Source organism: Oncorhynchus nerka, linkage group LG2, assembly GCF_034236695.1.
Source record: "Oncorhynchus nerka isolate Pitt River linkage group LG2, Oner_Uvic_2.0, whole genome shotgun sequence".
In the NCBI taxonomy this organism is placed as follows: Eukaryota; Metazoa; Chordata; class Actinopteri; order Salmoniformes; family Salmonidae; genus Oncorhynchus; species Oncorhynchus nerka.
The window spans coordinates 102,539,911-102,566,590 of NC_088397.1; the positions used below are offsets into that span (position 1 = coordinate 102,539,911).

At 46.1% G+C, this 26,680-nt stretch overlaps 1 protein-coding gene and 1 non-coding gene across 4 annotated transcripts; both read left to right on the plus strand.

Moving 5' to 3' along the window:
• The first annotated feature begins 7,320 nt into the window (after positions 1-7,320).
• Positions 7,321-26,310, plus strand: LOC115120819 (nucleolar protein 58-like). 3 transcript variants are annotated; one of them, XM_065004793.1, is made up of 11 exons: positions 7,323-7,465; positions 8,070-8,146; positions 8,271-8,509; positions 9,158-9,203; positions 16,541-16,948; positions 17,163-17,326; positions 17,995-18,129; positions 19,877-19,938; positions 24,701-24,843; positions 25,568-25,686; positions 25,792-26,310. In XM_065004793.1, the coding sequence occupies exons 5-11, from the start codon at positions 16,582-16,584 to the stop codon at positions 25,843-25,845; spliced, it is 1,044 nt and encodes a 347-aa protein (XP_064860865.1). In that variant the 5' UTR covers positions 7,323-7,465; positions 8,070-8,146; positions 8,271-8,509; positions 9,158-9,203; positions 16,541-16,581; the 3' UTR covers positions 25,846-26,310. The 3 variants fall into 3 exon arrangements, with proteins under 3 accessions (XP_064860871.1, XP_064860865.1, XP_064860864.1); XM_065004792.1 differs by having other exon boundaries at positions 8,070-8,509; XM_065004799.1 differs by lacking the exon at positions 17,995-18,129 and having other exon boundaries at positions 7,321-7,465; positions 8,070-8,509.
• On the plus strand, positions 17,001-17,080 carry LOC115120820 (small nucleolar RNA SNORD11B). Its single transcript, XR_003862234.2, has one exon. It is a non-coding gene; the product is annotated as a small nucleolar RNA SNORD11B (small nucleolar RNA).
• Positions 26,311-26,680: the final 370 nt, after the last annotated feature.

The window sequence follows — 26,680 nt, forward strand, 5'->3', positions numbered from 1 at the left end:
TCCAATCAAAGATTTTTCGTCACGTGCACGGGATACTTACTTGCAAACTTTCCTCAAAAGTGCATGATCAAAAATATACACACATAGCTAAGTAATAAAGTAGTTAAACATTTTTTTTGTTATGATTGGAAATCTATACAGTAGAAGACTATACAGAATAAACTATGAAATGTGCTAAAGTAATGTACTGGTAACATGGACTGTCTGTTAGAGTTGCGTAAATTCAAATCTGGTATTTACATTTACATTTAAGTCATTTAGCAGACGCTCTTATCCAGAGCGACTTATCAGGATAAATATAACAATGAGTCACCGATTTTATACTATGTATTTTTTATTAGCTAAGTAATAAATGGCAAATGCAACTTTCGTATATACGGGCTCACTGTAATACCACGCAGGGCAGAACAGAGAACTGACAGGATGTATGTAAACAGTATTCTTTATACTGTGATAGGCCAACAGACGAGTTGGAACTGTCTATCACAGTAGAGACTGGGCGTGGTTTAAACTTGCTCAGCCTATTGCAGGCGCTCAGGCGGGTCCCCGCCTCTTGGCGCTTCTGTTGATAGATGTAAATGTTGCTTGTGAAGAACATCCAGGCTCTCATGCTCCATACCGTTATCTCGCACCTGGCTCCTGTTATCTAACAAAAGACCGCTTGTTCTCGCAACACCCCGCTCTGAATGTGCCCCCCTCCCAACTCATTTGAACAGTTCCTGTCTTCATGCTTCTCTGTATTTTTCCATCATTAGAAAGTCCCATGGCCCTGATACTTTTAACAATGTTTCAAGTCAGCTATGTTGCATAACACATACATACATCCACACAAGCCAACAGCAGATAATATTCAATCACATATATGGTAATGGCTATAATGTAAAATACAGGATCCAACATGTCTCACAAGCAACTGTCTGTATGTATTAGTTTCTCTCAATCACATACAAGCATTTCTTTGGAACAATGTTTGTCGATTTTCAAAACAGAGTCCACAAGACACACAACTTTTGCAAAACAGTAAATGCATTTCGAAAATGTTTTTTAAACACATAAAAACATTAATAAAAAATATATTGTACCGTCAAAATTGCAAATACATTCATCAAAATAACAACTGTACGCAAAAATGGGTCTCCGTACTACTTACTATAGCTGACCCTGTAAAACAACTAACTGGTGTGTGACAGTAAACTTTTATATTGTAATGACCTGACTAGATCATAAATGAACAATTGTCCAGACAGAGGCTTGAGTTTGCGAATTGACGGTTTATTGAACCAACTTTACACAGGCTACTGTTTGGGCCGTAGCACACGCCAAATAGATGACAGATAACCCATAAGCCAATCGTGACCTTCTCTTGTGAAGCCCAGACGTAAGAGAGAGAGAACAAAGGCTGAACCTGGTCTTAACTTCCAATGCCCAACCCCCCTCCACGCCACTCCGCCAACCACCAGGATGCCCGGCGTCAGAACATTCCAGGCATTCCCGTGATTGGCAGATAGCAGGTTGATTGACATGTCGGACCCCGCGAACACCGGGTACTGGTCAGTACAACACAACCACCTCCTAGCCTAGCACATAACACACAGCTGTCTGTGCGGGTCGCTACACAGCCCCCCCACCACAAAGTCCCTCGTCCCCGAGGGAACAAACAAAGTCTCTGAAGCGACCCGGAGGTCTCCTTTGCCTGCGTGGCCGTGATGGTCGCAGAGTGCCCCTCTGGGAACCAGGGGATGAAGGCAGGGATATGGGGGACAAGGAAGCGGGAACGGGTAATACAGTCCGTGGTTCTGGGGAACCACGCGGTGACACAGGGGGGGAGACAGGGGGAGTGGGCTGTCTGGAGCCTTGTCTGCGGCACCTGAGGGTGGGTGCCTGGAGAATGTCATTGCCAGAGAGGGGAATTGTGGGGTTCCTGGGGTTTGGGGAGAAGAGGCCCCTCTGTATGGGGCTAACCTGTCCCGGTGCAGTGCCACCTTTCTCCCCCTGGGAGGAAGCTGCACCCGGTACACAACCTCCCTACCCTCTCCAGGACACTGCAGGGTCCCACCCAGTGACTGTCCAACTTGGGGCATCTGCCTTTTTTCCTTAGGGGGCTGTAGACCCAGACCAGCTCCCCAGCCACAAAGTGCCTTCCCCGGGTGTGCACGTCATAGTTCCTTTTCTGCCTCACACCTGCATTCACCAGCTGCTCTCTGGCGAAGGTGTGGGCTGTCTCCAGGCGGTCCTGGAGTCTCCGGGCATACTCCGGCCCCGGAGGAACATGAGGGCTATCCAGGGGCCGACCAACGCCATCTCCGCAGGGGTGCGGATCTCTCCCCAGCATGAGGAGGGCAGGCGTGCAGGAGGTGGAGTCTTGGACAGCGGAGCGGCATGCCATGAGGACCATAGGCAGGTGCTTGTCCCAGTCACGCTGGTGTTTGGAAGAGACGATGGCCAGCTGCTGTCCAAGCGTTTTGTTGAAGCGCTCCACAAGGCCATCACTTTGAGGATGGAGAGGAGTAGTGCGGGTCTTGTGCATACCCAGCCTCTCACACATGGTGGCGAACACACGGGACTCAAAGTTTCTGCCTTGGTCGCTGTGGATGGACTCTGCAGCTCCAAACCTGCTGAACATCCCCGCTGTCAGGGCGTCGACGATGGTCTCTGCCTCCTGGTCAGGCAGAGCATAGGCCTCGGGCCATTTTGTGAAATAGTCCATGGCCGTGAGCACCCAGCGGTTTCCACTGTCTGTGGTGGGGAACGGCCCAACTACATCCACTCCCACCCTCTCCATGGGAGCCCCCACTGGGAACTGTTGGAGCTGAGCATGAGAGCGGCCTGGGGGCCCTTTCTCGCTGTGCAGTTGTCACAGCGGCGACAAAAGTCCTCCACATCCCTCTTGTGCTGCCCCCAGTAGAAGCCCTGACGGAGACGGCGCAGTGTTTTTGTGACCCCAAAGTGTCCAGTCCCCACCCCCCATGAGTACTCTGGAGCACAGCCTCCCGCAATGCTTTTGGGACCACCACCTGCCACCTCTCCTCTCCCGTAGCTGACTCCTTCCATGCCCGCTGTAGCACGCCATCAGCCAGCCGCAGTCTCTCAAACTTCGACCACAACCCTTTGGTCGCGAGTGAGAGCGCTGTCACCTCTTCCCATGGTGGCCTCACCTGCGCCTCTACCCACTGTAGCACTGGCTGTAGGTCTGTGTCCCGTCCCTGCTGCTGCCGCCATTCAGCCACGTCGACAGTCTGCAGCTCACAGCAGACAGGCCCGCTCGCCCGACACACTGTGGCACAGACACCCTCCTCTGCCCGCAGCTCTCTCTCCCGTCCCTCTCTCCGTTCACAGTGGCGGCAGCCGTCTGCAGTACAGGGCCGACGGGACATGGCGTCGGCGTTGGAGTGGCGTGCCCCTGCCCTGTGCACCACCGTGAAGTCATACGGCTGAAGCTCCTCCAACCAGCGTGCCACCTGCCCCTCTGGCTCTCTGAAAGACATGAGCCACTGGAGAGCAGAGTGGTCAGTCCTTACAGTAAAGGGCAGACCACCCAGGTAGTACTTGAAGTGTTTGACGGAAGCCACAACAGCCAAGAGCTCCCGCCGGGTGACACAGTAGCGGCGCTCATGTTTGTCAAATGTTTTGCTGAAGTACGTCACCACTCTCTCCCCTCTGGCCCCACCTGGGCCAGCACCCACCCATGCCCACATTGCTCGCGTCTGTGTCCAGGATAAAGGGCAAGGTGAGGTCAGGGGCCGAGCACGGGGCCTCGATCAGTGCACGTTTGAGGGTGTTGAACGCCTCCTCACACTCCACTGTCCAAGTGAAAGCCTTGTCCTTCGGCAGCAGGCGGTTCAGTGGAGCAGCAACGCTTGAGAAGCCCCGTACAAACCTCCTGTAGTACGAGGCCAGGCCCAGGAAGCTCTTCAGCTGACGCTGGTCGGTGGGGTGGGCCAGTCTCGGACAGCCCCTACCTTGTCCTCCATGGTGCTGATCCCCTCCTTCCCCACTCGGTGGCCCAAGAAGGACACCTCTCTCCTCATGAAGTGGCACTTCTCGGGTGGAGCTTCAGACCTGCGGCAGCCACCCTCTCCAGCACACGCCGTAGCGCCCCCAGGGCTGACTGGAAGGAGCTGCCATGGGCCAGGATGTCATCGAGGTATACCAGACACTGCTGTCGGGGGATGCCATCCAGCACCCTGTCCATCAAACGCTCAAAAGTAGCTGGAGCGTTGCACAGGCCAAAGCACAGGACCTTGAACTGCCAGTGTCCTCTGTTAGTGGAGAACGCAGTTTTGGCTCTGGCCTCTGGGGAGAGGGGCACCTGCCAGTAGCCGCTGCGGAGGTCTAGTGAGGAGAACCAGGAGGACCCCCTAACCAGGTCCAGCGACTCATCGATACGTGGTATGGGGTATGAGTCCTTCCTGGTTACCTCATTCAGCCGCCTGTAGTCCGCACAGAACCTCAGCTTGCCCCCCTTCTTCGGAACCATGACGACTGGCGCCGCCCAGGGGCTGTCTGAGGGCTCAATGAAGTCTGCCCGCTGCATCTCCAACACAGCCTTGTCTGCCGCCTCCTGGCGTGCCAGCGGGATACGGCGGGGACGCATCTTGATGGGTCGAGCATCACCTGTGTCGATCTCATGCTGCACCAGATGGGTCTGACCCACCTCTTCCTCACTCAACGCAAAGCTGTCTCTGAATTCAAACAGCAACTGCCACAACCGTTCCTGCTGCTCGGGGTCAAGACCAACACAGTTCCTCCCCATATCTCCTCACTGCAGACAGTGTCCTCTCCTCTCCCATCTGGGGTAGCTGGGCTGGGGGTGCGGCCCGGGCTCACAGAGGGCTGTGTCATGGAGGTAGCTGGGGGAATGTAACACACCGCCGTAGGTGACAGGGGGACTGGGGAAAAGTCACACACAGCTGTGGGGGGGGGCGCAGCCATGAGTCTCTGCTGCTTTAACTGTTGGAGTAAAGGGTTTGTTGGGTTGAGTGAATGTGACATTAGGGGGGGCCATGGTGACTTCCGTCCCTCCCTGGAAGCTCAGTGTGCCCCTATTTAGGTCTAACTGGCAGCCTGTGCTCCTAAGAAAGTCCAACCCCAGGATACAAGGGTCCTGCACAGCCGCCACCCACACAGGATGACGCACAGTCCTGCCCCCTACTGTCAGAGTCATTATTCCCTTCCCTTTCATGGGTGCCAGCTCACCTGTGACTGTGCGGAGCTGCACAGTTGTAGGCTCACACTGAGTCCAACCTGGCACAATATCTGGCCTCACCAGGGTTACTGTGGACCCAGTGTCCACCAGGGCGGAGCAGGGCACCCCCTCCACAGTGACAGGGACATGACAAAAGTCCCCAACACAGGTCCGGCCCACCACAACAACAGGCGCCATCCGCTTGCCCTCGTCTGCTTCTGGGGGAAGTGGAGCCTTGCTTCCCCGTCTGTGCCGGTGGGCTCCTCCTGAAGATGATGGTGGTTGGGATAGAAAGCCAGGGGTCCGCACTACCCGGTCTATGCGGACCCCGAGCCGTTTCCCTGAGCTCTGGGGGACATGGGGCAATCTCGGCGCAGATGGCCTGGCTGGCCACAACCCCAGCAGACCCTGGGACCAGGGCTTGTGTTTCGTGCCGCCTGTAGCGACACAGCCCGAATGAGTTCTGTCATTTCGGCCACCCAAGCAGGCTTTTCCGGCTCCGGGCTGCTCTGCCCCCAGCTCGCACAGAGGGTGTGTCTCCCTGCACCCCCACCAAAGCCCCAGCTGAAGCCCCAGCCCACACCAGCTCCCTCTCCAAAGCCATCTCCAAGGCTGTCTGCAATGACTCCGGATGAGCCAGCTGGGTCTGTATGCGCAGCTCCGTAGGGGAGAGCGCCTGTATGAACTGGTCCCGTGCTAGCTCGCTCTGCACGGAGGGGGCATGTGAGCATATGCCCGCCGAGAGAGGCTCTCAATGTCATTAGCTAGCACCCGTAGAGGCTCTCCAGGCTGCCTGCGTCTATTCCTCAGTTCGGAGCGCAGTAGCCCGGGCTGTACACACTGTCCATAGCGCCTCCTCATTGCTCCCACTAGAGCACCATAATCATGCCTGTCCTCGGGGCTAATCAATATCAAACAGGCCAGAGCTTCATCCGTGAGGCATAAAGCCAACTGCAGTGCCCTTTCTTCATCCGACCACCCCCTAAAATGAGCTAACAGTTCAAACTGAGCATGAAAAGCTTCCCAATCCGCCTTACCGGAATACTTCGGGGTCTTAACAGATACGGACGCAGCCGGGAACTGGGCGCCGCCATGTTTGTTTACATCCTGAGCCCCAGATTCCTCGTCACACCGCGTCGACGTCGCCACTTCGGTCCGCCCACCAGAATCCGCGCGAAATACACTCGACGAAGCACTCATGCCCGCTTCAGCCGCCATCACTCTAACGTCCTCCCTCAAGCGGCCTCTGCGCTCCGACGCCCTGGCGATCTCCTCAGACAGAACCCCCGACGTCCATTCACACGCACCTCCTTGGCCATAATCGTCCCCTACCTCCACCTTCACTTTAGGATTCCCTCTAAGCATTTTCAATCCCCGTTCTCACCTACGGTAGCTAGCCACATAAGTCAGCTAGCTAGCTGGCTAACTTGTATCAACGTTTTTACTTCTGACACCAATGTAATGACCTGACTAGATCATAAATGAACAATTGTCCAGACAGAGGCTTGAGTTTGCGAATTGACGGTTTATTGAACCAACTTTACACAGGCTACTGTTTGGGCCGTAGCACACGCCAAATAGATGACAGATAACCCATAAGCCAATCGTGACCTTCTCTTGTGAAGCCCAGACGTAAGAGAGAGAACAAAGGCTGAACCTGGTCTTAACTTCCAATGCCCAACCCCCCTCCACGCCACTCCGCCAACCACCAGGATGCCCGGCGTCAGAACATTCTAGGCATTCCCGTGATTGGCAGATAGCAGGTTGATTGACATGTCGGACCCCGCGAACACCGGGTACTGGTCAGTACAACACAACCACCTCCTAGCCTAGCACATAACACACAGCTGTCTGTGCGGGTCGCTACAATATATACGTTTTATTTGATTTGATTTGATTAATTCCTGTCTTACTTTGGGGTGATTTGTGTGTATCGTTTTGTACTGCAAGGTTTTACTGTATGGAAGGAACATGCACTGTTGGCGCTAAGAACATAAGCGCGATAACAACTGCAAAATACGTGTACGCGGTTCGCGACCAAAATGTTCTCGTCGGATTTGTTTGTCTCCAAATAGTTCACTCTGCCACTTCTCGCGATGTTAGAGAGAGGACGTGCTTCCGGGTGAGGCACACAGATCACCTCGTGGAACACATTCCGGTTGGAACTGCGACTAGCGAAGGCTTTCTAGGAGATAAGTTTGTTTCGGGCTTAAACTTGGTGAAAAAGCGTCAGAGATGCTTGTTTTATTTGAAACCGCTGCTGGTTATGCAATATTTAAAGTGAGTATTTAGCTAAAGTTATATTCTAAATTCTAATAATTTTAGATGGGTGCATGACAATTTTCAATCATTGAACCGGGTTCGCGGTGTAGCTAGCTAAATACGTTGTTTTCCTGGAGTAGCTAGATATTGTATTAAAATACAAAGTATTTCAATGTCAAGACCATAGTACACATGGCTTCTCTATTTAGGTCGTCGTGGTAGTTCTCGCATGCAAACCTTTACCGCAACGAGGCTTTCTCATTCAACACGCTGCAGTTAAGCAACCACGTTGCATGTGGCAAGTTACCTAGATCTGCTGGATATACAGATACTTTGCTGCCTTGGACTTGGCTTGAGTAATTATGCAACTATTTGAACCCGTTCTATTTTCGAAGTTAAATAATTTATTTGTTGCCAATGTTTACCCAACATTTCAAATAGGCTTCTCTTCCAAGTTAGCATAACTGGTGCGTGGTACTTTGGAGGGACCGCGTGCTGGCTTTCTTGTCACACATTACTGACGGGTTTTAATGACAACACATGTAAACCGAGTTGAGTTAATGCAATTAATGTATGGTATGCCCGTGTACTTGATAGAACTTTAAACCTTTTTTTGTTTCAGGTCCTCGATGAGTCAAAGCTCCAAGAGGTGGACAGTTTATGGAAGGAGTTCGAGACTCCGGAGAAGGCCAACAAAGTGTGAGTTATGGCCCCATGTCTGGAGAGAGGAGTGTTTAGATTCGAGGGGAATACGTTGTCAATGAACAGTAGTCTTACACATTATCAGCATTTTGTCACCAAAAGCACTCACAAACTTCTACAGATGCACAATCGAGAGCATCCTGGCGGGCTGTATCACCGCCTGGTACGGCAACTGCTCCGCCCTCAACCGTAAGGCTCTCCAGAGGGTAGTGAGGTCTGCACAACGCATCACCGGGGGCAAACTACCTGCCCTCCAGGACACCTACACCACCCGATGTTACAGGAAGGCCATAAAGATCATCAAGGACATCAACCACCCGAACCACTGCCTGTTCACCCCGCTATCATCCAGAAGGCGAGGTCAGTACAGGTGCATCAAAGCTGGGACCGAGAGACTGAAAAACAGCTTCTATCTCAAGGCCATCAGACTGTTAAACAGCAATCACTAACATTGAGTGGCTGCTGCCAACACACTGTCATTGACACTGACCCAACTCCAGCCACTTTAATAATGGGAATTGATGGGAAATGATGTAAATATATCACTAGCCACTTTAAACAATGCTACCTTATATAATGTTACTTACCCTACATTATTCATCTCATATGCATATGTATATACTGTACTCTAGATCATCGACTGCATTCTTATGTCACTAGCCACTTTAACTATGCCACTTTGTTTACTTTGTCTACATACTCATCTCATATGTATATACTGTACTCGATACCATCTACTGTATGCTGCTCTGTACCATCACTCATTCATATATCCTTATGTACATATTCCTTATCCCCTTACACTGTGTATAAGACAGTAGTTTTGGAATTGTTAGTTAAATTACTTGTTGGTTATCACTGCATTGTCGGAACTAGAAGCACAAGCATTTCGCTACACTCGCATTAACATCTGCTAACCATGTGTATGTGACAAATAAAATTTGATTTGATTTAGGAACATGTTTCTGGAGTTGACAAATAACATGTCGCCACCATTTCTCCTTCCAGAGTGAAGTTGAAGCACTTTGAGAAATTCCAGGACACAACAGAGCAGGTAGACGGAATACTTTCACCTCTCCTGTTGTTGCTCACTATAGTCAAGGCTTCTGCATGCTTCAGCTAGGTGAACCAACAGCGTGTTCGCATACTCCCTTAATTAAAAGACAGTTGCTTGAAAAATGAGAAAAGCGGCAATAGTAGTGTTTGTCCAACTTGAGAAGCCATAGCCAGTATACACTTCCTCAAACTAGTCAGAAATAATTGAAGATGGCTCAAGAAATTGCTTTTTTTTGTTGACAATTTAAAATCTACTGGTGCAGTATTTATGAAGTTTGAAAATGTGCATGGAAAACGAGTCGTTTAAGTTTTTATTGGACCTTTATTTAACCAGGCAAGTCGGTTAAGAACAAATTCTTATTTTCAATGACGGCCTAGGAACAGTGGGTTGTTAAGGGGCAGAACGACAGATTTGTACCTTGTCAGTTCGGGGGTTTGAACTTGCAACCTTCCGGTTACTAGTCCAACGCTCTAACCGCTAGGCTACCCTGCTGCCCCAAACATCCGGGGAAAACACCTGACCGAAGACCAAACAAACACGTTTCTGAAGATATGCACTAACTAACGCCAACTGTTTGGGATGGGAAGCATGCAGAAGCCTTTAGGTGTTCAGCAGTAGTCTATGAATAGATACATATTACTAATGTCCCGTGTCTAAATGTTGGAACTATAACAGTCGTTTGTATATGTAGTGTATGTGGACACCCTGTCAAATTTGTGGATTCGGCTATTTTAGCCACATCCGTTGCTGACAGGTTAATAAAATTGAGCACACAACCATGCAATCTCCATAGACAAACATTTCCGTCAGAGCAGCTCACAGATCACTGCACCTGAACATAGCCCATCTGTAAACAGCCACCTACCTCATCCCCATACTTGCTCCTTTGCACCCCAGTATCTCTAATTGCATATTAATCTAATGCACATCCACCATTCCAGTGTTTAATCTCTATATTGTAATTGCTTTGCCACCATGGCCCATTTATTGCCGGACCTCCCTTATCTTACCTCATTGCACTCACTGTATATAAACTTTTTCAGGTGTGACTAGTATTATGGACTGTAGACAGGTGTGACTAGTATTATGGTCTGTAGACAGGTGTGACTAGTATTATGGTCTGTAGACAGGTGTGACTAGTATTATGGTCTGTAGACAGGTGTGACTAGTATTATGGTCTGTAGACAGGTGTGACTAGTATTATGGTCTGTAGACAGGTGTGACTAGTATTATGGTCTGTAGCAGGTGTGACTAGAATTATGGGCTGTAGCTCAGTAACAGGTGTAACTAGTATTATGGGCTGTAGCTCAGTAGCAGGTGTAACTAGTATTATGGGCTGTAGCAGGTGTAACTAGTATTATGGTCTGTAGACAGGTGTAACTAGTATTATGGTCTGTAGACAGGTGTGACTAGTATTATGGTCTGTAGACAGGTGTGACTAGTATTATGGTCTGTAGACAGGTGTGACTAGTATTATGGTCTGTAGACAGGTGTGACTAGTATTATGGTCTGTAGACAGGTGTGACTAGTATTATGGTCTGTAGCAGGTGTGACTAGAATTATGGTCTGTGGACAGGTGTGACTAGAATTATGGTCTGTAGACAGGTGACTAGTATTATGGTCTGTAGACAGGTGTGACTAGAATGATGGTCTGTAGACAGGTGTGACTAGTATTATGGTCTGTAGACAGGTGTGACTAGTATTATGGTCTGTAGCAGGTGTGACTAGAATTATGGGCTGTAGCTCAGTAACAGGTGTAACTAGTATTATGGTCTGTAGCTCAGTAGCAGGTGTAACTAGTATTATGGGCTGTAGCAGGTGTAACTAGTATTATGGTCTGTAGACAGGTGTAACTAGTATTATGGGCTGTAGCAGGTGTAACTAGTATTATGGGCTGTAGACAGGTGTGACTAGTATTATGGGATGTAGCAGGTGTAACTAGTATTATGGTCTGTAGACAGGTGTGACTAGTATTATGGGCTGTAGCTCAGTAACAGGTGTAACTAGTATTATGGGCTGTAGCTCAGTAACAGGTGTAACTAGTATTATGGGCTGTAGCTCAGTAACAGGTGTAACTAGTATTATGGGCTGTAGCTCAGTAACAGGTGTAACTAGTATTATGGGCTGTAGCTCAGTAACAGGTGTAACTAGTATTATGGGCTGTAGCTCAGTAACAGGTGTAACTAGTATTATGGGCTGTAGCTCAGTAACAGGTGTAACTAGTATTATGGGCTGTAGCTCAGTAACAGGTGTAACTAGTATTATGGGCTGTAGCTCAGTAACCGGTGTAACTAGTATTATGGGCTGTAGCTCAGTAACAGGTGTAACTAGTATTATGGGATGTAGCTCAGTAACAGGTGTAACTAGTATTATGGGCGTTAGCTCAGTAACAGGTGTAACTAGTATTATGGGCGTTAGCTCAGTAACAGGTGTAACTAGTATTATGGCTGTAGCTCAGTAACTAGTATTATGGCTGTAGCTCAGTAACAGGTGTAACTAGTATTATGGCTGTAGCTCAGTAGCAGGTGTGACTAGTATTATGGTCTGTAGACAGGTGTGACTAGTATTATGGTCTGTAGACAGGTGTGACTAGTATTATGGTCTGTAGACAGGTGTGACTAGTATTATGGTCTGTAGACAGGTGTGACTAGTATTATGGTCTGTAGACAGGTGTGACTAGTATTATGGTCTGTAGACAGGTGTGACTAGTATTATGGTCTGTAGACAGGTGTGACTAGTATTATGGTCTGTAGACTAGTGTAACTAGTATTATGGGATGTAGCAGGTGTAACTAGTATTATGGTCTGTAGCAGGTGTAACTAGTATTATGGTCTGTAGACAGGTGTGACTAGTATTATGGTCTAGCTCAGTAGCTGGTGTGACTAGTATTATGGTCTGTAGACAGGTGTAACTAGTATTATGGGATGTAGCAGGTGTAACTAGTATTATGGGCTGTAGCTCGTATAACTAGTATTATGGGCTGTAGCTCAGTAACAGGTGTAACTATTATTATGGGCTGTAGCAGGTGTAACTAGTATTATGGTCTGTAGACAGGTGTGACTAGTATTATGGTCTGTAGACAGGTGTGACTAGTATTATGGTCTGTAGACAGGTGTGACTAGTATTATGGTCTGTAGACAGGTGTGACTAGTATTATGGGCTGTAGACAGGTGTGACTAGTATTATGGGCTGTAGACAGGTGTGACTAGTATTATGGGCTGTAGACAGGTGTAACTAGTATTATGGTCTGTAGACAGGTGTGACTAGTATTATGGTCTGTAGACAGGTGTGACTAGTATTATGGTCTGTAGACAGGTGTGACTAGTATTATGGTCTGTAGACAGGTGTAACTAGTATTATGGGCTGTAGACAGGTGTAACTAGTATTATGGGCTGTAGACAGGTGTAACTAGTATTATGGGCTGTAGACAGGTGTGACTAGTATTATGGGCTGTAGACAGGTGTGACTAGTATTATGGGCTGTAGACTGGTGTGACTAGTATTATGGGCTGTAGACTGGTGTGACTAGTATTATGGTCTGTAGACAGGTGTGACTAGTATTATGGTCTGTAGACTGGTGTGACTAGTATTATGGTCTGTAGACAGGTGTGACTAGTATTATGGTCTGTAGACAGGTGTGACTAGTATTATGGTCTGTAGACAGGTGTGACTAGTATTATGGTCTGTAGACAGGTGTGACTAGTATTATGGGCTGTAGCAGGTGTGTCTAGTATTATGGGCTGTAGCAGGTGTGACTAGTATTATGGGCTGTAGGTCAGTAACAGGTGTAACTAGTATTATGGGCTGTAGACAGGTGTAACTAGTATTATGGTCTGTAGACAGGTGTAACTAGTATTATGGGCTGTAGACAGGTGTAACTAGTATTATGGGCTGTAGACAGGTGTAACTAGTATTATGGGCTGTAGACAGGTGTGACTAGTATTATGGGCTGTAGACAGGTATGACTAGTATTATGGTCTGTAGACATGTGTGACTAGTATTATGGTCTGTAGACAGGTGTGACTAGTATTATGGTCTGTAGACAGGTGTGACTAGTATTATGGGCTGTAGCTCAGTAGCAGGTGTGACTAGTATTATGGGCTGTAGACAGGTGTGACTAGTATTATGGGCTGTAGCAGGTGTAACTAGTATTATGGGATGTAACAGGTGTAACTAGTATTATGGGCTGTAGCTCAGTAACATGTGTAACTAGTATTATGGGCTGTAGCTCAGTAACAGGTGTAACTAGTATTATGGGCTGTAGCTCAGTAGCAGGTGTGACTAGTATTATGGGCTGTAGACAGGTGTGACTAGTATTATGGGCTGTAGCAGGTGTAACTAGTATTATGGGATGTAACAGGTGTAACTAGTATTATGGGCTGTAGCTCAGTAACATGTGTAACTAGTATTATGGGCTGTAGCTCAGTAACAGGTGTAACTAGTATTATGGTCTGTAGCTCAGTAACAGGTGTGACTAGTATTATGGTCTGTAGACAGGTGTAACTAGTATTATGGGATGTAACAGGTGTAACTAGTATTATGGGCTGTAGCTCAGTAACAGGTGTAACTAGTATTATGGGATGTAACAGGTGTAACTAGTATTATGGGCTGTAGCTCAGTAACAGGTGTAACTAGTATTATGGGATGTAACAGGTGTAACTAGTATTATGGGCTGTAGCTCAGTAACAGGTGTAACTAGTATTATGGGCTGTATCAGGAGTAACTAGTATTATGGTCTGTAGCAGGTGTAACTAGTATTATGGGCTGTAGCTCAGTAACAGGTGTAACTAGTATTATGGGATGTAGCTCAGTAACAGGTGTAACTAGTATTATGGGCTGTAGCTCAGTAACAGGTGTAACTAGTATTATGGGATGTAACAGGTGTAACTAGTATTATGGGCTGTAGCTCAGTAACATGTGTAACTAGTATTATGGGCTGTAGCTCAGTAACAGGTGTAACTAGTATTATGGGCTGTAGCTCAGTAACAGGTGTAACTAGTATTATGGGCTGTAGCTCAGTAACAGGTGTAACTAGTATTATGGGCTGTAGCTCAGTAACAGGTGTGACTAGTATTATGGTCTGTAGACAGGTGTGTCTAGTATTATGGTCTGTAGACGGGTGTGTCTAGTATTATGGTCTGTAGACGGGTGTGTCTAGTATTATGGTCTGTAGACGGGTGTGTCTAGTATTATGGTCTGTAGACGGGTGTGTCTAGTATTATGGTCTGTAGACGGGTGTGTCTAGTATTATGGTCTGTAGACGGGTGTGACTAGTATTATGGTCTGTAGACGGGTGTGTCTAGTATTATGGGCTGTAGCAGGTGTGTCTAGTATTATGGGCTGTAGCAGGTGTGACTAGTATTATGGGCTGTAGCTCAGTAACAGGTGTAACTAGTATTATGGGCTGTAGACAGATGTAACTAGTATTATGGGATGTAACAGGTGTAACTAGTATTATGGGCTGTAGCTCAGTAACAGGTGTAACTAGTATTATGGGATGTAACAGGTGTAACTAGTATTATGGGCTGTAGCTCAGTAACAGGTGTAACTAGTATTATGGGCTGTAACAGGTGTAACTAGTATTATGGGCTGTAGCTCAGTAACAGGTGTAACTAGTATTATGGGATGTAGCTCAGTAACAGGTGTAACTAGTATTATGGGCTGTAGCTCAGTAACAGGTGTAACTAGTATTATGGGATGTAACAGGTGTAACTAGTATTATGGGCTGTAGCTCAGTAACAGGTGTAACTAGTATTATGGGCTGTATCAGGAGTAACTAGTATTATGGTCTGTAGCAGGTGTAACTAGTATTATGGGCTGTAGCTCAGTAACAGGTGTAACTAGTATTATGGGATGTAGCTCAGTAACAGGTGTAACTAGTATTATGGGCTGTAGCTCAGTAACAGGTGTAACTAGTATTATGGGATGTAACAGGTGTAACTAGTATTATGGGCTGTAGCTCAGTAACATGTGTAACTAGTATTATGGGCTGTAGCTCAGTAACAGGTGTGACTAGTATTATGGTCTGTAGACAGGTGTGTCTAGTATTATGGTCTGTAGACGGGTGTGTCTAGTATTATGGTCTGTAGACGGGTGTGTCTAGTATTATGGTCTGTAGACGGGTGTGTCTAGTATTATGGTCTGTAGACGGGTGTGTCTAGTATTATGGTCTGTAGACGGGTGTGTCTAGTATTATGGGCTGTAGCTCAGTAACAGGTGTAACTAGTATTATGGGATGTAGACAGGTGTAACTAGTATTATGGGCTGTAGACAGGTGTAACTAGTATTATGGGATGTAACAGGTGTAACTAGTATTATGGGCTGTAGCTCAGTAACAGGTGTAACTAGTATTATGGGATGTAAACAGGTGTAACTAGTATTATGGGCTGTAGCTCAGTAACAGGTGTAACTAGTATTATGGGATGTAACAGGTGTAACTAGTATTATGGGCTGTAACAGGTGTAACTAGTATTATGGGCTGTAGCTCAGTAACAGGTGTAACTAGTATTATGGGCTGTAGCTCAGTAACAGGTGTAACTAGTATTATGGGCTGTAGCTCAGTAACAGGTGTAACTAGTATTATGGGCTGTATCAGGTGTAACTAGTATTATGGTCTGTAGCAGGTGTAACTAGTATTATGGGCTGTAGCTCAGTAACAGGTGTAACTAGTATTATGGGATGTAGCTCAGTAACAGGTGTAACTAGTATTATGGGCTGTAGCTCAGTAACAGGTGTAACTAGTATTATGGGATGTAACAGGTGTAACTAGTATTATGGGATGTAACAGGTGTAACTAGTATTATGGGATGTAACAGGTGTAACTAGTATTATGGGCTGTAGACAGGTGTAACTAGTATTATGGGATGTAACAGGTGTAACTAGTATTATGGGCTGTAGCTCAGTAACAGGTGTAACTAGTATTATGGGATGTAACAGGTGTAACTAGTATTATGGGCTGTAGCTCAGTAACAGGTGTAACTAGTATTATGGGCTGTAGCTCAGTAACAGGTGTAACTAGTATTATGGGCTGTAGCTCAGTAACAGGTGTAACTAGTATTATGGGCTGTAACAGGTGTAACTAGTATTATGGGATGTAGCTCAGTAACAGGTGTAACTAGTATTATGGGCTGTAGCTCAGTAACAGGTGTAACTAGTATTATGGGCTGTATCAGGTGTAACTAGTATTATGGTCTGTAGCAGGTGTAACTAGTATTATGGGCTGTAGCTCAGTAACAGGGGTAACTAGTATTATGGTCTGTAGCTCAGTAACAGGGGTAACTAGTATTATGGTCTGTAGCTCAGTAACAGGTGTAACTAGTGTTTTGATCTGTGCAGCTCTGCTGGATGACCTGGACAAGGAGCTCAACAACTACATCATGCGCTGTAGGGAGTGGTACGGCTGGCACTTCCCTGAGGTGGGGAAGATCATCACTGACAACCTGGCCTACTGCAAGAGTGTCCGGAAGATAGGCGCTCGTACCAACGTGGCAACCACCGACCTGTCTGAGCATCTCCCCGAGGAGGTGGAGGCAGAGGTCAAACTGGCTGCAGAGATCTCCATGGGAACGGAGGTGTCAGAGGAGGACATCGGCAACATCATGCACCTGTGTGACCAGGTGATAGAGATTACAGAGTACCGCACCCAACTGTACGACTATCTGAAGAACAGGATGATGGCTATCGCTCCCAACCTGACTGTCATGGTGGGCGAACTGGTAGGGGCACAGCTCATCTCACACGCTGGTGAGTCATGATCTAACGGCCAATCACACAGCAGGAATCATTCACAACACAAAACAAGCAGTGATTAATATGACTATATGTCACAATCCTGAAACCTGATGCTTTTCAGTCACTACCTCATCTGAGCTTGAATTAAAACCTTTTACCTGGACACCTGTAGTAGGCAGCTGGAAACGCCCAAACTGCTCCTACATGCTCTGGTTCTCTCTGACAGGGTCCCTGTTGAACCTGGCCAAGCACCCGGCCTCCACAGTCCAGATCCTGGGAGCAGAGAAGGCCCTGTTCAGAGCCCTGAAGACGCGCAGAGACACGCCCAAATATGGTCTCATCTACCACGCCTCTCTGGTGGGACAGACCTCGGCCAAGAACAAGGGCAAGGTGAGGCTTTTGTTCCAGCCATCACTAGAAGTAGAACGTCTCTCCACACTACAGTACTGTTGTCGTGTTCCAGGTGTGATCTAATCAGAATGTCTCTCCACACTACAGTACTGTTGTCGTGTTCCAGGTGTGATCTAGTTCTAATCAGAATGTCTCTCCACAGTACTGTTGTCATGTTCCAGGTGTGATCTAATCAGAATGTCTCTCCACACTACAGTACTGTTGTCGTGTTCCAGGTGTGATCTAGTTCTAATCAGAATGTCTCTCCACACTACAGTACTGTTGTCGTGTTCCAGGTGTGATCTAGTTCTAATCAGAATGTCTCTCCACACTACAGTACTGTTGTCATGTTCCAGGTGTGATCTAGTTCTAATCAGAATGTCTCTCCACACTACAGTACTGTTGTCATGTTCCAGGTGTGATCTAGTTCTAATCAGAATGTCTCTCCACACTACAGTACTGTTGTCGTGTTCCAGGTGTGATCTAATCAGAATGTCTCTCCACACTACAGTACTGTTGTCATGTTCCAGGTGTGATCTAATCAGAATGTCTCTCCACACTACAGTACTGTTGTCGTGTTCCAGGTGTGATCTAGTTCTAATCAGAATGTCTCTCCACACTACAGTACTGCTGTCATGTTCTAGTCAAGCTTCTTTCTCTCCTCTCAGATCTCCAGGATGCTGGCAGCCAAAGCATCTCTGGCGATCCGCTACGATACCCTGGGAGAGGACACAAACGCTGAGATGGGAGTTGAGAACCGTGCCAAGCTGGAGGCCAGACTACGCCACCTAGAGGAGAAGGGAGTAAGTAGCTCTCTCTCTGCCCCTTACTGCTAGAGGCCCAAAACAACCAGCCCACATGAGATGCCAATCAGTGATGATGACTAATGTCAACAGTCCTGAAACTACCTGATGCTTTTCAGTCACTACCTCATCTGAGCATTAATAACCTCACAGGTGTACGTTGGACGCTAGCGTCCCACCTGGCCAACATCCAGGGAAATTGCAGAGCGCCAAATTCAAAAACAGAAATACTCATTATTTTAAAAATCTGAAAACATACAAGTGTTATACATAGTTTTTTAAATATGAACTTCTTGTGAATCCAACCATTGTGTCAGATTTCAAAAAGTCTTTACGGCGAAAGCATACCAATGTGATTATTTGAGAACATCGCCCAGCAGACAAATCATTACAAAACAGTAACCAGCTAAGCAGAGTTACACAAGTCAGAAATAGAGAGAAAATGAATCCCTGACCTTTGATCTTCATATGGTTTCACTAAGATTAAAACAGTAACCAGCTAAGCAGAGTTACACAAGTCAGAAATAGAGAGAAAATGAATCCCTGACCTTTGATCTTCATATGGTTTCACTAAGATTAAAACAGTAACCAGCTAAGCAGAGTTACACAAGTCAGAAATAGAGAGAAAATGAATCCCTGACCTTTGATCTTCATATGGTTTCACTAAGATTAAAACAGTAACCAGCTAAGCAGAGTTACACAAGTCAGAAATAGAGAGAAAATGAATCCCTTTGATCTTCATATGGTTTCACTAAGATTAAAACAGTAACCAGCCAAGCAGAGTTACACAAGTCAGAAATAGAGAGAAAATGAATCCCTTTGATCTTCATATGGTTTCACTAAGATTAAAACAGTAACCAGCCAAGCAGAGTTACACAAGTCAGAAATAGAGAGAAAATGAATCCCTGACCTTTGATCTTCATATGGTTTCACTAAGACTTTCATTTATTCAATAAATATTCCTTTTGTTCGATAGTCTCTCTATCCAAAAACCTCCGTTTTGTTTTCTTCAGTAATCCACGGCTCAAACAGTTACAACAGGCAGACAAAATATCCTAATTGTATCCGTCAAGTTCATAGAAACATGTCAAACAATGTTTTATATTCAATCCTCAGGTTGTTTTTAGCCTAAATAATTGATAATATTTAAACCGGACAATAACGTTGTCAATATAAAAGGTAAACAAGAAAGGCACGCTCTCGGGATTGAGCATGAAAAAGCTCTGACACTGTAGGGTCCAGTCATTCAGACTGCTCTTACTCCCGCATTTTTCAGAATAACAAACCTGAAACCATTTCTGAATACTGCTGACATCTCGTGGAAGGCATAGGAACTGCATAGCAACAGTCATAAGTCAACGGATACTGTAATGGCATTGTATAGAGAACTAGAACAAACAAACAAAAATCTACTTCCTGGGTGGATTTTTCTCAGGTTTTCACCTGCCAAATCCGTTCTGCTATACTCAGACATTATTTGAACCACTTTGGAAACTTTTGAAGGTTTTCTATCCAAATCTATGCATATCCTAGCTTCTGGGACTGAGTAGCAGGCAGTTTAGTTTGGGCACGCTTTTCATCCTAAATTCCTGAATGTTGCCCCCTACCCTTGTCAAGTTAAACAGTGATATCCTGCTAGTCACCTACTCTGCTAGTCCCCTACTCATCTCCTACTCTGCTAGCCCCCTACTCATCTCCTACTCTACCGGTCCCCTAATATTGTGCTGACCCTGGTTTATCCCTTCAGATCAGAAGAATCAGTGGAACAGGCAAAGCCATGGCGAAGTCTGACAAATACCAACACAAGAGGTGAGTTAACCCTGGAGACTACTGTATTGGGTAACTAAACTAACCTTCTGTCGCGTCTCTCTGGTAACTAACCTTCTGTCGCGTCTCTCTGGTAACTGACCTTCTGTCGCGTCTCTCTAGTAACTAACCTTCTGTCGCTTCTCTCTGGTAACTAACCTTCTGTCGTCTCTCTGGTAACTGACCTTCTGTCGCGTCTCTCTGGTAACTAACCTTCTGTCGCGTCTCTCTGGTAACTGACCTTCTGTCGCGTTTCTCTGGTAACTGACCTTCTGTCGCGTCTCTCTGGTAACTGACCTTCTGTCGCGTCTCTCTGGTAACTGACCTTCTGTCGCGTCTCTCTGGTAACTGACCTTCTGTCGCGTCTCTCTGGTAACTGACCTTCTGTCGCGTCTCTCTGGTAACTGACCTTCTGTCGCGTCTCTCTGGTAACTGACCTTCTGTCGCGTCTCTCTGGTAACTGACCTGTCGCGTCTCTCTGGTAACTGACCTTCTGTCGCGTCTCTCTGGTAACGTCACCGGCTGTCCCCAACAACAAGTCTTGGTTGTGTCTTTGGCATAATTAAAACTGATGACTTATTTATCAAATAACTCTCTAATTATTATTACGTGATTAAACTGATTAATCATGTAACTGTAATTAACTAGGAAGTCGGGGCACCAAGTAAAATATTCAGATTACAACGTTATAATTTTCCTAATATAACTTTCAGAAATATAATATCTGATCACATAGTCTTCTGATTAATTCATTATTTACCTCACATTAGTCTCATTCCAAACGTCGTAAATTGTTGGTTATCTGCACGAACAAAGTCTTCACTGAATCATCCATACATCAATTGTCTTAAAATAATTGATTTACTAAGTAATTCACAGAAATGCGTCACACATACAAAATAGATATATTTCCAAAGAAATTATATGGGGTATGTGCCATGGTTTGATCAATTTGATTTCCATTGATAATTTGTGTGATTTGTCAGCACATTCAACTATGTAAAGAAAAAAGTATTTAATAAGAATATTTCATTCATTCAGATCTAGGATGTGTTATTTTAGTGTTCCCTTTATATTTTTGAGCAGTATATTTCAAAGAAAGGATGATGTGCCCTAATAGCGGCTTGTTAGACAGTGATAATTATAACAATTGAAATGCCAATCCTTCACATATGAAAGCTCATTCGGGAATTATTGCAATCAATATATATATTTACGCTCAGTGTGTCGTCGGTATCTCTGTTGAAACGCTTGTCTGTTGGAGAGTTTGTCCGCTCTCTCTCTGTCGTGGTTAGAATGGCTGGTTCAGTGACATTACTTCATGTCGTTATAGGATAGAGAGTTTGTCCGCTCTCTCTCTGTCGTGGTTAGAATGGCGGTATCGATAGTCTTAAGAGTTTAACCACGTGGTATGGTTAAAAGATTCAGCCATCTACTCAAACCTTAGGTTTATGGTCTCTACTCAAACCTTAGGTTTAACTCTACTCAAACCTTAGGTTTATGGTCTCTACTCAAACCTTAGGTTTATGGTCTCTACTCAAACCTGGGCCCTCTTGTGGTAAGCTGGTCTGCAACCTTAAGCCATCTTGTAATTGGGGTGAGCTGGTCTGGTGATAGAAAACCCGGGTTTTATTCGGAAGAGCAGAAAAGGGCCTGTCCCAGGCCCAGACCATAACTGGGCTCAGGGGGCGGTCCTCTGATTTAGTTAAACTCCTACTTGGTCTGGGGGGGGGTCCTATGCAACCTGGTCTGGGGGTCCCTAGCCATCTGGGGGGCCCTGCTAATTGGTCTGGGGGGGGCCCTAGCTGCAACTTGGTCTGGGGGGCCCTATGCTCGATGCTCGCAACTTGGTCTGGGGGGGGCTATGCTCGCAACTTGGTCTGGGGGGGGAGGCCCTATGCTCTCAACTTGGTCTGGGGGAGGCCCTATGCTTTCAACTTGGTCTGGGGGAGGCCCTATGCTCTCAACTTGGTCTGGGGGAGGCCCTATGCCCAACTTGGTCTGGGGGAGGCCCTATGCTCACAACTTGGTCTGGGGGTCCTATGCTCGCAACTTGGTCTGGGGGGGGTCCTATGGGGTCTGGGGGGGGGGGCCTATTTAGCTCCTACTTGGTCTGGGGGAGGGGCCCTATGCTCGCAACTTGGTCTGGGGGAGGGGGCCCTATGCTCGCAACTTGGTCTGGGGGGAGGGGGCCCTATGCTCTCAACTTGGTCTGGGGGGCCCTATGCTCTCAACTTGGTCTGGGGGGGGGGGGCCCTATGCTCTCAACTTGGTCTGGGGGGGGGGCCCTATGCTCTCAACTTGGTCTGGGGGAGGGGGCCCTATGCTCTCAACTTGGTCTGGGGGGGGCCTATGCTCTCAACTTGGTCTGGGGGCCTAGGGGGCCTTGGTCTGGGGGCTATGCTCAACTTGGTCTGGGGGAGGGGGCCCTATGCTCGCAACTTGGTCTGGGGGGGGGCCCTATGCTCGCAACTTGGTCTGGGGGGAGGGGGCCCTATGCTCGCAACTTGGTCTGGGGGAGGGGGCCCTATGCTCATAACTTGGTCTGGGGGCCCTATGCAACTTGGTCTGGGGGAGGCCCTATGCTCGCAACTTGGTCTGGGGGGCTATGCTCGCAACTTGGTCTGGGGGGGCCTATGCTCTCAACTTGGTCTGGGGGAGGCCCTATGCTCTCAACTTGGTCTGTGGGGGAGGCCCTATGCTCGCAACTTGGTCTGGGGGCCCTATGCTCACAACTTGGTCTGGGGAGGAGGCCCTATGTATCAACTTGGTCTGGGGGGGCCTATGCTCGCAACTTGGTCTGGGGGGGCCCTATGCTAGCAACTTGGTCTGGGGGGCCCTATGCTAGCAACTTGGTCTGGGGGGAGGCCCTATGCTCGCAACTTGGTCTGGGGGCCCTATGCTCGCAACTTGGTCTGGGGGTGGGCTTGCTTGAAATATTTTAAAATATTCTGTGCCCTGTTTCCCCCGCCAGTGAGCTTCAGGACAGACAGCTGTAGGCTATTTGATCAAGAGATAGGAAGTAATCAGGTAGCCTTATTTTATGACGTTTCCATTGGATCCGAGCAGGACATGAGTGGTCAAAAAGGAGAGAGCTGGGAATATTTTTTCAAATACATTGAGGAACTTTGTAATTCTCAATGGATGGTAAAACGGTATGTTTGCTTGCTGTTTTGAGGTGACAAAGCATTACTTTGAGAAGCTCCACAGGTCATTAGTAGTGGTGCGTTAAGCCCATCAGAAATACTATCAGATGGGCACATTTGTAAGCCTACATTGGCGCGCAGGCTAGGCAGCATATAGGTCTACTGCTATGCGTTCGCGTTCTTACTCAACATTGACAGGAGCGCTGCCAAACAGAATAAGGACTAAATTAACTGGTAAATGAAATGCTAGAAACACAGTTTCTCTCACAAGTGTAGCATAGGTTGTGTGCACTGCAAACAATGTGTCCACTCCAACAATGAGAATGCTGAAAGACTGATATATTGAATGCGTTAACTGAAATGACCATAACCAAACAAGCATTGTAGATTGTAAATGATAGGAATGAAGGGTAAATGTAGTACTGGTGATATATGTAATGGGGAATTGATATACACTAACAATCAAACGCAAACATTTCACTGAGATGGTTGTGAATCAGAAAGGTGTCTCGTGTGCCATAAATTGACTTGCTACTGCTGGACTAAAACCTCTTGGTCGACCAACAGCCTTTAACCTCTTGCTTCTACCTGAGACGCTTGCGTCCCAACTAGAGCTCTGGAAATGCAAATGCGCTACGCTAAATGCTAATAGTATTAGTTAAAACTCAAACGTTCATTAAAATACACATGCAGGGTATCGAATTAAAGCTACACTCGTTGTGAATCCAGGCAACAAGTCAGATTTTTAAAATGCTTTTCGGCGAAAGCATGAGAAGCTATTATCTGATAGCATGCACCAATACACTACAACACAAAAGCCACGCAGGGGACGTAAACAAAATCATTAGCATTTCGGCGTTACACAAACCGCACAATAAAATAGAAAACAGTCATTACCTTTCACCATCTTCTTTGTTGGCACTCCTAGATGTCCCATAAACACTATTGGGTCTTTATTTCGATTAAATCGGTCCATATAAAGCCAAGATATCGTTATATGTAGACTGTGTGATAAACGAAAAAAACAGCGTTTTCAAAACGTAACGTCATTTTTAAAATTCAAAAGTCGACGATAAACTTTCACAAAACACTTCGAAATACGTTTGTAATGCAACTTTAGGTATTAGTAAACGTTAATAAGCGATAAAATTCATCAGGAGGCGATGTAAAGATTATTAGCTTGTGTTTGACCAAGAAAAAACTCGAAGGGAAATGACAAGACTCTGTGCCACCGTTTGGAACCAAGAATCAAAGTACAATTCAACCTCAGTCAATTAATTGTGGTTCACTTTATCAATGGGTTCAAGTAGCGCATGGATATATTTTCCCATTTTCAGTGATCAGTTTTTCCTGTGCTTTTCGATGTAAATACCGTTCTGGTAAAGCCACAGCAGTGATTTAACCAGTTTTATAAACGTCTGAGTGTTTTCTATCCACACAGACTAAGCAAATGCATATACTATATTCCTGGCATGAGTAGCAGGGCGCTGAAATGTTGCGCGATTTTTAACAGAATGTTCAAAAAAGTAGAGGGTAGAAGGAAGAGGTTAAACCAATCAATCGACCGTTGGCTAATTACCAACTGTGCTGTTAACTAACGTTCTGTCATGTCTCCGTAGTGACGTGAAGGTGTACGACCCCTCCGGAGACTCCACCCTCCCCTCTGTTTCCAAGAAGAGGAAGTTTGAGGAGGTGGAGGAGGAAGAGGTGGCCACACCGGTGACAGTCAAACCCAAGAAACCCAAGAAAGAACCTGTGGAAGGTCAGTTGAGTAACTCTTAGCCATAATCCTGTTGTATAACACAACCCATAATACACCATCCATCCTGTTCTATAACACAACCCATAATACACCATCCATCCTGTTATATAACACAACCCATAATACACCATCCATCCTGTTATATAACACAACCCATAATATACCATCCATCCATCCTGTTATATAACACAACCCATAATACACCATCCATCCTGTTATATAATACACCATCCATCCTGTTCTATAATACACCATCCATCCTGTTATATAACACAACCCATAATACACCATCCATCCTGTTCTATAACACAACCCATAATACACCATCCATCCTGTTATATAATACAACCCATAATACACCATCCATCCTGTTCTATAACACAACCCATAATACACCATCCATCCTGTTCTATAATACACCATCCATCCTGTTATATAACACAACCCATAATATACCATCCATCCATCCTGTTATATAACACAACCCATAATACACCATCCATCCTGTTATATAATACACCATCCATCCTGTTCTATAATACACCATCCATCCTGTTATATAACACAACCCATAATACACCATCCATCCTGTTCTATAACACACCATCCATCCTGTTCTATAACACACCATCCATCTCCTGTTCTATAACCCAATCCATATCATGAGGTTCTCAGCCGTCTGTTAAGTGCTGTTGTCTCAAGGTGCTTTCTGTTTTTCATTCAGAACCAGAGGCTTCAACGGCAGCAGAAGAAACTCCCAAGAAGAAGAAAAAGAAGTCTAAGAAAGCCGAGGAGGACGTAAAGGAAGAGGAAGAGGAGGCGACCGTCTCTCCCACAGAGGAAGTACGTAGCTGATGGGGACATGCCTCCAGAATATATATATTCCTGCTCATCTAAGCCGCTCTGCCTGAACGAACATACTAATTTGTTATTTCTTGTGATTTACAGTCGTCAAAGAAGAAGAAAAAGAAGAAAAAGGTCAAGGAGGAAGAGGGAGATTAATCTGGTTGGGGAGAAACTGTATTATATTAGAACTTTTAGTTGTGGTTGTATCTACCAGGGCCAGACTGACTCGTGTATCTGACCGTTTAAAGACTAGAGAACTGGAGACGGAGGTTATTTCAGACCAGCAGCTGATCTGTTATGAGACTTGATGATGTATCTGACCGTTTAAAGACTAGAGAACTGAAGACGGAGGTTATTTCAGACCAGCAGCTGATCTGTTATGAGACTTGATATAAATCCTCCTGTGGATTTGAGTTTAAGATGAACCTTTTACTGTACTGTAACTGTTTACTGTAACCTCTTATTATTACTAATCAACTAAAGACCCAATAGACTGTCTACAATATCAATGTCCATGTTAAAACACTTCCTTCCTCCACTGGTTTAACGATGTGCCTTTTTTTAAAGATGGGTTTTTCTGCTGTCTTTGTCCATAAGTGATTAAATCCATTTTCTCAGTCAGCGGTATTTCCTTTCATTCCAGCTATGGTGGATTCAGACCCCTTGACTTTGTCCACCTTTTGTTACGTTACAGCCTTATTCTAACATGATTCAATAGTTTTTTCCCATCAATTTACACACGATGCCCCCCAAATGACAAAGCTAAACAAGTTTAGAAATGTGTGTACATTTATTCAAAATACAAAACTAACATATCGCATTTAGTCACTTCACCCCTTCCTACATGTGCAAATTACCGCAACTAACCTGTACCCCCCACACTGACTCAATACCTGTACCCTCCACACTGACTCTGTACCGTACCCCTGTATATAGACTCAGTACCTGTACCCCGACACTGACTCAGTACCTACTAACAGGTACCCCTTGT